The sequence below is a fragment of the Nicotiana tabacum genome, chromosome 20 (assembly GCF_000715075.1).
Source record: "Nicotiana tabacum cultivar K326 chromosome 20, ASM71507v2, whole genome shotgun sequence".
Taxonomy (NCBI): Eukaryota; Viridiplantae; Streptophyta; class Magnoliopsida; order Solanales; family Solanaceae; genus Nicotiana; species Nicotiana tabacum.
Window position 1 is genome coordinate 142,765,013 of NC_134099.1, and position 14,692 is coordinate 142,779,704.

Sequence of the window (14,692 nt, forward strand, 5' to 3'; positions counted from 1 at the left end):
GTCTTCCTCAGGAGGCTATGATTGGCAGGAACCTCCAAAGTAACACTTCTCATTGTCATATTTCCGCTGCTAGAACCTGTCTTTGTATGATGAACAGAGGGAAGAGGAGCAGCGGAAGGAATGGAGGGAAAATATGTAGAAACCAACACCGGAGTAGAAGCAGGTGCGGTTGAAGCAGCCAAGGGAACAGAGATAGGAGCAGTAGAAATTGGCAAACAAACGGAAGTTGTTAAAGCTGGTAAAGAAACACTTACGACTGGCAGAGGAATGGAGGAAATAGGAACAAATGAGGAAAGAGGAGCTTCATCAAAAACAGGTCCGAGCTCGCCACTCCCGAAACCACTGTCAAAAAGGTGCTGAATTGACTCATTATTATTTCTTGGTTCGACATCCTCATCAGATTAAATCAAAACAGGCTCGGTGGCGGAGGTACGAGCAGGAGTGTTTTCAATTTCATTATCAATGATTATTCGTCTCCTGGCCCTTGGCCTGGTAATTAGGGAGGTACCCTCTTCTTCTTCTTCAGAACTTTCCTTTGTAGCTTTTCTTTTAGGCAGCAAGGCTCGAGCCTTATCTAAATCCAGAGCAGCATTCGCAGACATGCGAATGGCCATAGCTACTTCAGCTGTCATTCCTCTAATGCCAAATCCTGATTAAAGAATGGATATTCATGATTAAAGTTGAGGAAAAAATGCTTAACATGTAAAACAAAAAAAAAATTAAAAAAGGGGGGGGATACCATGTGTTTTGACTTTCCAGCCATGTAAAGAAGAAATTGATTTCCAAGTTCTCTGCTCCCTAGTAACAATCTTCAAAAGTGAGTCTACCCAACCACGAAAGTTGGGAATAGGTTCCACATCTCCCATGGTTGCTACAAAAAACCAAGAAGGGACGAGGTTAAAAACAACATTCTTTTAAAATTCTCAAAAGTAGGTACGGTAAATAATAGGAAACTTACGTTCAAAATTCCACTTCTCAGGAAAGGGAATATTTGTTTCGCCAATCAAATCCACTGTAGGGACAGCAACGTAACGGATATACCATCTACGATCTTTGTCATCCTCAGGGTTTACCAAAACTTTTTTGCTCCTTGCAGTTAAGGTGAAAACCCCATGGCGTATTAAGTTGGGATGGTATAGATGAATGAGATGAGAAAAGGTGAAATTGACATTGGCCTTGGATGATAAATATCTCAAACAAGCCATTGTTCTACACACCAATGGACCAATTTGGGCCAAACAAATGGTAAAGAAACGACAAAAATCGAGAATAACTGGGTCAATCGGAGGATTAAAACCTAAAGTGAAGGGGTAAGTGTAAACAGAAGAATACCCATTTCTAAAAGAGGAAATTCTTTAATTTGGGGAAGGAATTGACATTCGGAGACTATCCTTCCAGTTACAATCTCTTCTTATGGTGGGGATTGTAAGCTCGGTTACTAATGTTGGGTAAGTATCGGCTCTTTCTAAATTTTTAATTTGTTTTTGAAGAGACGTTTTGTCACTTTCAAAAGACAAATCGCCGGGAACTATATCATCAACTGAGGGTTCTTGAGAAGTATCAAGAATTTCCCTACTTTTAGAAGAAGGGGCTTTTGGGATAAAACTCCTTGAAGAAGAACCAGAGGAACCGCCTTGCGTAGATTCTAACCCTGTTCGAAGCCTACTTCCTCCGCCTCTTCTGTGTCTAACAGGGGCGTTGGGGAACTGATCTAGAATTGGAACTTTTTTATGGTTAGGGTTTGAAGAAGACATTGTTAAGAAGAAAGTATGTGCTGAAGATTTGTGAAGAAGACAAAGGAAGGCAAAGTTATGTGTAAAATGGGAACCGTCAACTTTTTAAGTATAATGATGAAAAGCCTATAATAAAGGCAGCTATCACTTCGTAAATAGTGAGAATGAAGAAGTCTCGAAGAAGGGTATGAATAGCGGAATCAATTATAAAATGACACATGGACAGAACATTAAATGGAAAAGACTGCTGAGACGTTAGTACTGTCATGAGCATTAATTGTGGCAAAAGTTCTTTTTACATGAAGATCCACTTCCCAATTAGGGCATCTGATACGGGTACTGATTCGAGTGTCGGATTCGGTGTATTGGGAAAAAACTGAATTTATATTAAAAATGATGTGGCATGACACGTGGATTAGTTGAATGGTCAAAGAACAGCAATTGACTAAGAGACACGGTGAAAACAGCCACGGGAAGAAGAATTTAAATAAGCACGAGACGACATATAAATACGAGTCTCGTACCAATTTAAATTATTTACAGCCAACGGATTAGAAGGCATTGAAAGCAAGGATCAGATGACAGAAAGGAGTCCAAATTCATTATTAAATGTCTGATACGTTATAAAGTTGGTATTTAATAGGAATGATTGTATAACGGCTTATTTAATGTCATTTATTGCTCATGATTATATCATTAAAGCTGAGACTTTATTCCTTTACCTAGAATGATCTATAAAAGGAAGAAATATCATCATTTGTAAGGACACGGAATACTATTGAGAATTCATTGAAATACTTAACTATTTACCTTCTACCATTGTTCTCAAAAGTATTTTATTTTTTGTCTCCTGATTATCAGTAACCCGAATTTCTCTTTTAGCTTTGACCAAGGACTCAGATTTTTGGTGAAACAACTATTTTCCTTAATATTTTTAATTCAGAAAATAAATCTAGACCATTAGTATCAAATTGATTATTATGCTTTAAGGAACATTCAAGATTAAGGCAATATTGTTTCAAATTTCCAACATCTAGTGATCTTAGTTTATACTGCCAAATATAAAATCAAAAATATTTCCATATGTTTTGAATTGTTCAAATCTATTTTGAAGTGAAAAAATAGCTTTGTTTATTATGTATAAAAGTAATCAACTCTAAAGGACTCTTCGAAAATATTGAGATTTCATTATCAATATTGCATCAAATTGTTACTTCCTATATATCACACGTTTCTTATGAAATTCGGATTCGATATTCATTTCAAGTACAATTTCCTTGGTAGAAATCATAGCAGTTGCAAATCCTTTTTCTTTATATTTGTTAAAGAAAGAAATCAAATATTTTCACTTTACAGAACTCTTTTTAAACTTATACACATTCTATTAGGTATAACAAAAAATGGGACCCTTACAAATTTGGCACCTAAAGCGATTGCTTTACACAAATAGCTGGTTTGTTCAAAATATTGTTTCTATATATATAAAACACGTGAAATTTAGATGAAGAAATATCTTCATAGTACTAGTGGCCTTCCTTTAAGATAGCCATTCAAACCCCGAGTACAAATGCAATGTACGTTGAATTAAGTAATTTAATTAATCAAGCCAATAATGTGAAGACTTCAAATCTTTCTTTCAACCAATACAGCCATAGTTACCCTAATTGGCTTATAACTTTGAAAAGCTTCAAAAGCGTTTTTAATTCTCAGTTTCAAAAAGTGCAAACAAAAAGCAAGAGAAAGGAGAAATCTTCAAGTTACAATAAACCAAATATTGAAAACATGCCATGACTACTTTTGCAATGTTATACATTTTTGTTCATTTATTAGTTGTTACCAACTGCTTTTGGTAGATTTGGAGAGGAAACCCCGCGGAAATTGGAAAAAAGTTATGGCAACGTAAAATAACAAATATTGGTCAAAAGATTCTCGAGTTCATTGCCATTTCAGTTTTGCGAATGCACTACAAAACCTAAGTTATTATATACTAGTCAAAGTTCAATTTAGCGGAGAACAAAAATTAAAACCCTATACGTACTTCCACACTCCCCCAAATTCCCAACATAGAAATTGGTTCAAATGGAAAGGAATGAAACCCTAGAATCTTGATTTGTATACAGTAATATGTTATTTTTCTACAAAATCCGTTCGAAGCTAATTCCTGTATTTTGTATACATCCTATAAGAAGAGAGGGTTACACCGCCATAGTAGGCAGTGGTTTTGACCTGGCTAAGCAACAAAGCCCGATTAGGTGTTTTGTTCTATTCCGCCAAGCAACCAAAACCGACTTAGGTTAAATTTTGTGTTGAGATTTATGAGAGTGTACACTGTTTCTTATTGGCTGTGTAAGAATATTTATAGTGGCCGGAAACAATTTCATTTATTATCTTAAGGTTTTGAGGTACATACTCAAATTCATTATAGTAAATTATCATAAATATATATATATATATATATATATATATATATATATATATATATATATATATATATATATATATATTGTTATTTCCTCTCGGTTTCCGAAATAATTGCATAAAAGATTGTTCTTTTAAATATTGTGATTTTAGATATGACAATTTTGTTACTCTACTATATAGTAATACTTTTGAAATTTTTTATCTTAATTTTTATTTGAATATAAAAGTTTGTTATTAAAGAAAAACAGAAAGTTCAAGTTTAGTTACTTCTAATTATAAAAAGTTATTATTTTCGAAAAAGTATAAAATAGCATTATTCTTTTTGGAAAGAATGGAGTAGTATTTATCATCAATCTTTACTTAATAATTATCTTAGAAGTAATTTAATTATATCAATATTTTTACGATTATTAACTCATAAAATTTATACTTTAAAAAAAAGAAGAAAAAAAGTACGTTCTCATGATTGTGTCCTTTTATTAGTACGCCCATATAGTTAACTTTGTACCAAAATGAGGACGTCCTTTGAACGCACGACGGTTTCATGCATTACTTTGATGGGAATGGACAGTTTTTATTCAGGAAAACCTCCCTTCCTAAGTAAAATTTTTTGCAGCAGTGATTTATCATATGTTGGGGTTTTAAGTATATTAAATGCTTAAAAGATAGTGAATGGAAAATTGAGGGAAATAAAATTTTTAAGTGAAATTTTAAGTTCCCCCTTGATGAAGGAACATTGTCCCATATTGGAATAGGAATAGGTTTTTTATGGGTATATAAATAATTGCTCTTCTTCTAGCTCTTAAAGAGTTGAGAAGAAGGCAAGCCTCGCGTCGTCGTCGTCGTCGCTCGGCTTCGGCTTTGGCTTCGGCTTTGGATTTGGTCAAATGATTGACTAATTAATTTTTTGGACCAAATTTATTTGTTAATTGTAAAATATTAACATAAATATTATTAAATATTCGTTAATAACAAAATATTAATATTAAAATAAATATTAATATTAAATCCAATCAGTTTTTCATTTTTCAGTTGGTCAAATGATCGATTGATTGATTAATTTTTTGGACCAAATTTATTTGTTAATAGTAAAATATTTACAGAAATGTTATTAAATATTCGTTTTAATTACAGAATATTAATATTAAATCCAATAAGTTTTCCATTTTTCAGTTGTGTAACTGAAAATTAAACTACCATATTCAATTTCCCTCTTTATTGTTGAGAGAATAGCCATTTATGTTATGGCATTTATGCTATGGCCGTTTTGCATAAACAACCATTCTGAAGAGTTGCACCTCTGCAGATTTCAACTCAACTTTGGCTATAAATACAAGTCTATTCTCTCATAATTTTCATACGATTTTCTGAGTTTCTCCTCCTTCTTCTGCATACTTTTAACATCAAACAAAGCAACAGTAAGTGTGATTTGCTACCAAACTTTGTGTTCGCTAAAACACTGGGGTTTGAAGTACCACTACACCAGTGTGTAATTCGTTCTATTCTGGGAGGAAATAATCCATAACCTTGAGTACTAGGAGGGGATTAAATTCTTTAAGGAAACACTGTGAATTCAGTGGGCTCGAATTGATTTTTATCTCTTTACATTTTCTGTTTATATGTTATTTTATTTTTTCTAGAATTAGTTTACAAATACAGCTTTCTAACACCATACATGGATAGAAGAAACTGTTTGACTAAAAAGATATTGGAACCTTTTTGAACAAATCAATCAAAGAAAATGAAGGGGTAAATCTTAGTCAGACATAATAAATTCCAGATCAAAGAGCTAATAGTACGGATTGTATATAGGACGAAAAAGATATAAACGATCTTATTGAAATTCAACTTTGTGACTCCCATCGATCGATGGGGGATATAGCTTTACATGCTCTTCTGTAGATTACTTCTTTCCTATCAAGATTACAAGAAGAGAGCTTAGGAGAGAGAAAAGGGGGAGGAGCCTCTTTTAATCGAAGGTTTTTCCCTACTATATATAGTCAAGGCACCATTTCCATTTACTTGGTCCGACGCTCTCTCACCTCCATTGTGTCTTGGTGGTCATTTTAGGCATTGCTCTTTCCGGCTCGACGGGTGTCGAGAAAAGGATGTAGAGTGGGCTATGTTACCTTTCGCTGCCCGGTTGCTTAGGCGGGACGTTGGTCAGTTTGGCCATGACGGTCAGATTTTGACCAATACAGTTAGTCCTCCGTCTGTCGGGGTTGTCCTCTGTCGGGCTCGGCAGACGGATCATGATTGCTACGAATTCGAGCGAAATCTGACTTCTGACTTCTTATTCCTTAGTTACATTACTTGGGTTTTAGGCGAGGTGGCGGCGTTCTTTCGATACCCGTGAACCGTTGCGGCGATATCGGAACCGAAATGTCGTTTAACATCAAAGCATTATTTCGTGGTTTCTGCCATTGTGACACACGTTCCTGGGGAACTGAAACATTTCGTGCCCTATCAGGCTCGATTGGTGACTCTTGCATTTTGTGTTTGGGGGATCTCTGTCTCTTATAAATAGAAGGAACTTATCATTCGATTGACACACTTCTTTGTCTTTTACTCGAAAGAATTCTACAGATATACTTTCTTCCTGACACTCTAAGGTTTTTGTTTGCCCTTTTGTTAACTGAACATTTTCATCCTTTCTTTCCGTTATCTTTCCGTTGTATCTTCTGGATAAAATGGTTGGTGATTCCTCTCACACCGTTCTCCCTGTAACAATTCCGGCACCGGAAAGTGCTGCTCAGATCACTAGAGGGGCAAATGCAGTGGAAGACGAGGAGGTCCCGTCGATAATTGAGATTTTGCCTCGCCCTGGGAGAGAATTGACCGACTTCAATAGTCGCGCCGGGGCGGAGCCAGAGCATGTCCCTTCTGTTATGAGAGAACAAGATATTACAAAGCTAAAAACCAGGTGGGTGATCCCCGGTTACGTCGACATGCGGCCGGTGGAAGGAAACGACATAGTTCATTTTGACCGTCTTGGGTATTGTGTATTTTACGCCTACCCCTTCCTTATTGGATACACTCTTCCTCTCCCTCTCCTGCCATTTTTATGAGGTGTTCCCCCCCCCCCCCCAACTTTTGTCGTACCTGTACAAGTTTATCCTTATGTTGCTCAAGTTTGTGGAACTCACCGGTCATGAGATCATCTTGGATCACCTGCTTAGTATCTTCGCCCCTCAGCTTATCCACGACACGATGCTTCATATGCATCCTCGGGGGTCGAAGAGTCTGGTGGTGAAAATGAACGACAGGACTAACCATCGTTTTTATAAGAATTACTTCTATGTGCTGAGTGAACACATTGTAGCGGATCCGACGGGGTTCCTTGAGAAATGGAACTTTGCATGTAAGTCTCATGTTTTTAGTCGGGGATATATCCGACCATTTTCCGTTCCAGCACTAAACCCTGTTATGCTTTTACAGCTGAGAAATTGTCCCCTCCACCTGTCAAAAATATTCGTGAGTGGGTGAGCGCTATTCTCCCTCATACAGCAGGGGTCCGCACATGGGCGGCTTTCTATGACAAGTACGGGCACATGCCTCTTTCTGGTAAGAAGTTATTTCTATTCGCCATTTTTCTCTTTTCCCTTTTTGTATTTAATTCCTCACGTGATGTTCGTCGATGTCAAGGAGGGAGCGGAGAGTGAGGGCTCCTCCGTTAGCATTCTGGCAGCCAGCCTCATCTGCTCGCCCAATCGCGGTACCCACTGCCCGACCTTCGTCGAGGGCTGCTTCAGTTGAGTCTGCGGCCGTGGTTACTCCTGCAAGGGCCGCTTCTCAGGACGATGTTCCGACCTGTGTCGTTCGCCCGACGGGTGAATCTCCGCCTACTGGGTAAGAAGATGGGCTATCAAAAAGATGGCGGGTGGAGTTCAAGATAACACCTTCAACAGTGATTCATCTAGACGAATCTCTTTCGACAGGATCTGGAAAGGGGGTTGTTGTGGCTCCCCCCGTAGGGACAGAACCGTCCATCGCCTCAGCTTAATTGGAGATTCCCACTGTTGTCGGTGGTCAACAACCTATCGTGGCGGAAGGTCAGATTTTTGGGGCTGTCGTTGCATTTTCGAACGTACCCTCGTCCTCCGTAGTTAGTCGTGCTTCCTCTTCGGCTCTGAAAGAGGAAAAGTCATGGTGGTGGACGACAACACATCCGAATAGGACCTCGACCCTGATGATGTCAGGATGTTTGAGGAGGGTCTTACTCACTCGGTGGTTCGTGCAGGAGGCTCGGCCTATATTCTTGAGATCCTTTCGGATGTCAATCTCTTGGGGGACACGGAGGACCTGGTGTCGTAGTTCAGTATGTTATGCTCCGCAACCGAGAATACTACCCTTCGGACCGTTCCCGATGCTGACTTGATGGATGAGGTGGTCGTTATGGGCTTAAGGGTATATTACGCTTACTTTCGCTTTTCCCACGTCTTTCTTGATGATAGGATTCTAACCTGTCTTTTCATTTTTCAGACGTATATGGTGGAAGTGGAGAGCATTCACAGGGCTAACATTCGGTCCAAAAATTTCTTGAACATGTTGGAGAAATATCGTCGTTACTGCCACAAGTGTCGCGAGATGCATGAGGGGCTGAAGGCAAACCCCGGTAGTCGGGCTCTTAGTGAGGAGTTGGAGAAACGGGACTAGGAATTAATGCAGGCTATCCGTAGCAAGAGTGTGCTTGAGGAGCAACTTCGAATAAAGGACGAGGATCTCGAGTTGGGCAAGGGAGTTGCCGCAGAGTGCGAGCATCTACAGGAGAAATTGAGGTCAATACAGTCGGAGATGGATCAGAACTTGATCAAGGTAGAGGCGCCGAGCGCGGAATGGATGGGGAAATTGACTGAGCTGGAGACCAAGGTTGCTGGGTTGGAGAGCATCGAGAGTGCTTGGCTCGTGGCTTCAGTAAGGGCGGCGGCCCTGGAGAACACCATCTGCATCCTCCAATCTGAGCAGGAGTTGGAGAGAGAGACAATTACCCTTATGGAGGCAAGGCTTGAGGAGCGCATTAGTGAGATTGACCAAGAGGCATCGGTTCTGGGAGATCGGGTCGCAGCACTAGAGGCAGAAAATGGCGATTGTTGGCTTAGATTGAATCTTCCTCCACCGTCGTTCCCCGCCACATGCACGAGCTTTGGGTTTACGTCGAAGCCCAGCGGGATATATACAAGAGTTTGTGGGAGGCGGGTACTGTGACTGAGGCTGCATATGAAGAGACGCGAGTGAAAGCGTGGGAGGCTCGCATCAATTGCAGGTATGATGCGGCAACGCCAGAAGCCAATGGGGGCGCGGACACCGAATGAGAACTTTTCGGAGATGGAAGTGGAGAGGGTGGCGATGATGATGCAGAGTAGAGGGATAGTGATATTGATATGTTTTTCGTTTGTTGTTTCCTTCCCAATTTTTCGTTCGTAGTCAATTGTCGTTGTTCCTTTCTTCTTTTTTCCCTTTGCTGTTTTTTTAGACTATTGACTTGGGTCTTATGTAATCCGTGACCATTTGTGCGGAGACTTTGTATAAAGGAGAATTTTTCGCTATTATTTGTCTTGTATTCTACTCTTGTTTTTGTTTTGCGTGATTTTAGTGCGAGATAGATTCCCGCACGGCGAGTCCCGGTCTTTTGCATTTTCGATGATCCTTGGCCTTAGGAATATTTTGCACTTTCTCATTGGCGATGGCTTATGGCCTTAAAGGATGTTTGCCGAAATAGTAACCCATCTTCGTTCGATCCAGGTCGAACCCTCCTCTTGGGTGAAGGTCGTTGGCCTTTAAGGGTGTTATTTCGAACTTTATCAAAATAGTAACCCATCGTCGTTCGATCGAGGTTGAACTTCTTCTTTTTGGCGAAGGCCATTGGCCTTAAAGGACGTTATTTCGAACTTATCGAAATAGTAACCCGTCGTCGTTCGATCGAGGTCGAACTCTTCTTTTTTAGCGAAGGCCCTTGGCCTTAAAGGGTGTTATTTCGAACTTATCGAAACAGTAACCCATCGTCGTCCGATCGAGGTCGAACTCTTATTTTTTGGCGAAGACCCTTGGCCTTAAAGGATGTATTTCAAACTTATCGAAATAATAACCTGTCGTCGTTCGATCGAGGTCGAACTCTTCTTTTTTGGCGAAGGCCCTTGGCCTTAAAGGGTGTTATTTCGAACTTATCAAAATAGTAACCCGTCGTTGTTTGATCGAGGTCAAACTCTTCTTTTTTGGCGAAGGCCCTTGGCCTTAAAGGGTGTTATTTCGAACTTATTGAACTAGTAACTCGTCGTCGTTCGATCGAGGTTGAACTCTTCTTTTTTGGCGAAGGCCCTTGGCCTTAAAGGGTGTTATTTCGAACTTATCAAAATAGTAACCCGTCGTCGTTCGATCGAGGTCGAACTCTTCTTTTTGGCGAAGGCCCTTGGCCTTAAAGGGTGTTATTTCGAACTTATCGAAATAGTAACCCATCGTCGTTCGATCGAGGTCGAACTCTTCTTTTTGGCGAAGGCCCTTTGCCTTAAAAGGTGTTATTTCGAACTTATCGAAATAATAACCCGTTGTCGTTCGATCGAGGTCGAACTCTTCTTTTTTAGAAAAGGCCCTTGGCCTTAAAGGGTGTTATTTCGAACTTATCGAAATAGTAACCCGTCGTCGTTCGATCGAGGTCGAACTCTTCTTTTTTGGTGAAGGCCCTTGGCCTTAAAATGTATTATTTCGAACTTATCGAAATAGTAACCCGTCGTCGTTCGATCGAGGTCGAACTCTTCTTTTTTGGCGAAGGCCCTTGGCCTTAAAGGGTGTTATTTCGAACTTATCGAAATAGTAACCCGTCGTCGTTCGATCGAGGTCGAACTCTTCTTTTTTGGTGAAGGCCCTTGGCCTTAAAGGGTGTTATTTCGAACTTATCGAAATAGTAACCTGTCGTCAGTCCCAGTTTTTTGGAGATCCAGACATTTTCTGGGAGAGTCCCAGTTTGTTTGACATTGCTTGCAACATGGGGTGCAACGTTGGAGAATACGAAACGTTGCTATTTCGCTTAGGTTCGTTCTGCGCACACATTGTAGTTTCCTTGTCTGACTTCTGCCTTTCGGCTTGGAGGTTTCACTGGCGGGCGGTGTTTCGGTTGTTTTGCAGTAGTTTTTCATTCTTTAATTGTGATATTTCTTTACTCGCTCGTCCGCGCGGCCTTCGTGTTCCTTCTTGAGCAAAGAGCAGAAAGTGAGTTAAAATGATACTTTCCTTGCCCCTATCCAGTGGTCCAATGGGGAAGAAAATGTTGGTAATGTTGTTCGTGTTGTTTGGCATTTCGATGGTTGATGGGGCGAAGATTTCTAAATTTGGTGATTCTATTGGGCTCTCCTCCCCTTATCTGTTGTGCTTTTATCTTGCGTGGGTTGGGTTTTTCCTTCGCGCTCTTTTCGGTGGATGATCGTGTTTCTTGTCTTTGATCTGGGAGAGACTAGGAAATTTCACTAAGAAATCCCCACAGACGGCGCCAAATAGTTTGACTCAAAAGATATCGGAACCTTTTTGAACAAATCAATCAAAGAAAATGAAGGGGTAAATCTTAGTCAGACATAATAAATTCCAGATCAAAGAGCTAATAGTACGGATTGTATATAGGACGAAAAAGATATAAACGATCTTATTAAAATTCAACATTGTGACTCCCATCGATCGATGGGGGGATAACTTTACATGTTCTTCTGTAGATTACTTCTTTCCTATCAAGATTACAAGAAGAGAGCTTGGGAGAGAGAAAGGGGGAGGAGCCTCTTTTAATCGAAGGTTTTCTCCTACTATATATAGTCAAGGCACCCTTGCCATTTACTTGGTCCGACGCTCTCTCGCCTCCAGTGTGTTTTGGTCGTCTATTTAGGCATTGCTCTTTTCGACTCGACGGGTGTCGGGAAAGGGATGTAGAGTGGGCTATGTTACCTTTCACTGTCTGGTCGCTTAGGGGGAACGTTGGTCAGTTCGGCCGTGACGGTCAAATTTTGACCAATATAGAAACATGCGCAGATTTCAGGGGAGACAGACAGATACGAAGAGGAAGATACGTGATATTGTTCTTCAATTGCATATCAAAGGACAACAGAAGATAAAATGGAAGAAGATTTTAGAAGGAGTGAATAGTTTTCCTCTATGAAACAATTGCTGTTATTATTAGTAGAGGAACTATTAATCTGTAAATGATAGTTTTTTTCTGGATAGTTTGATGTTTTTTGAGTCTAACTCCTTGGTCCAAAAGAGTTAGAGGTGCTGTAAATATCCTTTTTTTGGTTAAATAAAAGTTCTGATATTTGACAAAAAAAAAAAAAAAATGCAACTGTATAATGTATTCCATATATTACAGTACTACTTTTTCTTTGGTACCTTTGTTGTTGATTTATTTAAGGATTATAACATCAAAACTGGAAAATATCCTCTATAGGAATGTATTAAGGGGCCGTATCTACAAGCCAGACTTGAAAAGCATATTTATACGTGTAAATTTCATGGAACATTCTTGAATTTGAAATTATACAGTGCAAAAGTTTAATTCGATCTGACTGCAAATTTATACTAACAATTATTTTGAAATTATGTTACTGCTAACTTTTAATAGACACAACATGACTTAAAAATAGAATAGGACACTTAATTAAATTCTTACTTGAATTAGGAGAGGTAAATCTTTTAACTTGGAATTGGTCCAAAAACTAATTTCCCCATCAAAGGTAAGGCAAATTTACAAAAATATGAATGACAATGACCTAATAAATAAAGTACTCTTTTAAAGCTGCGCCATTGGACCCTTCATCATTAATAATTGAGCCAATAAAATATTGAATTTAAATAAAAATATCTATGGACCATCCCTCAACTGGTCACTTTAGCTTAACATCAAAGTTAATTCCTCTACGTACAAAAGCCCCCCTATATATACCACACATTAGTTTTACATTCATCATTCCCACAATTTGGTTTACACATTTCTCTCTCAAATCTATCATAGAATCTAGCCTTATCAAAAGACTCAGAAAACCAAAAAAAAAATAGAAAGATATATAAAGATGGAACAAAATTTGCCAGTGATAGCAAAGAAATTCTGGAACATAGTAAGAGTGGCATATTTCATGTTGAGAAAAAGCATATCAAAGAGGAAACTAATGCTTGATCTCAACTTAATAATGAAGCGTGGCAAAATTGCTAGTAAAGCTGCTATACAAAATCTCATGTTTCATCACACACACCAATGGTCCAACGCTCAACGCCGGTCACACGAAAAAAATTTAGCCTTCTCTCCTCCACACAACAACAAAAATGAGTACGAGTTCAGTTGCAGTAACAGCCCAGTTCATTACCCTAATTTTCACTTACCTTTCAACAAACGAAACAAGAACAAGTGTAGCGACAATGGAAATTACATTTCCACTGAAGATGATGATGTTGCTGTAGTGAATGCTGCTGTGATGAAAGCATTGGAGATGATTCAGAGCGAAACAGCGTCGCCTGCTTTGCCTGGATTTGGAAGGACTCCTATGGTGAGACAACTTAGGATCACTGATTCACCTTTTCCTCTTAGAGATGTTGAGGAAAATAGCCATGTCGATGAAGAAGCTGAGGCCTTTATTTCTAAGTTCTACAGAAATTTGAGGCGACAAGCTATAGCTTCGCCTTGTGCTTGATATATAATATTTGAAGCTTTTCGAGTTTCATGCATGCAACTGTTGCAGTTTTTTTTTTAAATTGCAGTAAATTCGAAATATAGAAAGGTTGTGAAGATTGGGAACAGTGAATAGTGTATGTGCTTAGCTTGTTTGCATGTACATATATATATGATTTCCGTTCTCTCTTCAAGACTTTGTCTTTTTCATTTTTGAGTATTCTGCAATCTACAGAAAAGAAAATAATAAGAGATTAATTATATATAAATGAGATGTAATCCTTTCTTTTTTGCCTTATTGATGTGTTATTTTCTAAGGTTGTAAGTCATACAATTTGAATCAACATGTTTCATTTTGCTCTTTTTGATTCGATTATTGACTACCTGCTTCACTTGTAATTGTTATCTATCCTTTCCTATCTTTTTGTTATATATGTTATCTATCCATTCCCTACTTCTTCTCCCTTCTTTCCTAATGTTATGTATGTATTAGTAAAAATTAGACTCGTCATGTGGGTCAATTAAATGGCGACACGTGTTAGAAAAGTTTTAAAAAAGTGAAGAATGACATGTAAAGATGATATGTGAAACACCCCCGGGACCGACTATACTCGTACCGTGCCTGTTAGCCTCGGAACTGATCATCATGAAATAGCCCGAATCAGGTGCGGGAGAATATCTCATATTTACAAATAAGGAAGGAATCAATTAATCCCAGAGGATTTACCATCATTACACCATCAATTACAAATCAATTATTAACAAATGCAATAAATGATTGTAACGGTTAGAACAAGACAATCAATTACAAGATTGACTCAACAGGCACGAGACTGACTCAACAGGCACGGGATTGACACATCAGTTACAGAATTAACTCATCAGTTATGGAATTAACTCATCA

At 38.8% G+C, this 14,692-nt stretch overlaps 2 protein-coding genes across 2 annotated transcripts; one reads left to right on the forward strand and one right to left on the reverse strand.

Annotated features, from left to right (window-relative positions):
- Window positions 1-378: 378 nt before the first annotated feature.
- LOC142174569 (uncharacterized) lies at window positions 379-6,646 on the reverse strand. Its single transcript, XM_075240389.1, has 4 exons — window positions 6,468-6,646; window positions 959-1,089; window positions 740-871; window positions 379-649 (listed from the first exon to the last, which is right to left on the reverse strand). The coding sequence occupies exons 1-4, from the start codon at window positions 6,644-6,646 to the stop codon at window positions 402-404; spliced, it is 690 nt and encodes a 229-aa protein (XP_075096490.1). The 3' UTR covers window positions 379-401.
- A 6,445-nt stretch (window positions 6,647-13,091) lies between these two features.
- On the forward strand, window positions 13,092-14,156 carry LOC107829999 (uncharacterized). The gene has a single exon (XM_016657471.2). It carries the CDS (start codon window positions 13,196-13,198, stop codon window positions 13,808-13,810), a length of 615 nt encoding a protein of 204 aa, XP_016512957.1. The 5' UTR covers window positions 13,092-13,195; the 3' UTR covers window positions 13,811-14,156.
- The last annotated feature ends 536 nt before the right edge of the window (window positions 14,157-14,692 follow it).

Excerpts from the sequence above, each read along its gene's own strand:
- LOC142174569 (XM_075240389.1), bottom strand. The coding sequence starts at position 6,646 with ATGCAAGAGTCACCAATCGAGCCTGATAGGGCACGAAATGTTTCAGTT. Across the intron at positions 1,090-6,467 it reads CCACCTCGCCTAAAACCCAA|GAGCAAAAAAGTTTTGGTAA; the intron begins GTAATGTAACTA and ends CTTAACTGCAAG. Across the intron at positions 650-739 it reads CTGGAAAGTCAAAACACATG|GATTTGGCATTAGAGGAATG; the intron begins GTATCCCCCCCC and ends TTCTTTAATCAG.
- LOC107829999 (XM_016657471.2), top strand. The coding sequence starts at position 13,196 with ATGGAACAAAATTTGCCAGTGATAGCAAAGAAATTCTGGAACATAGTA.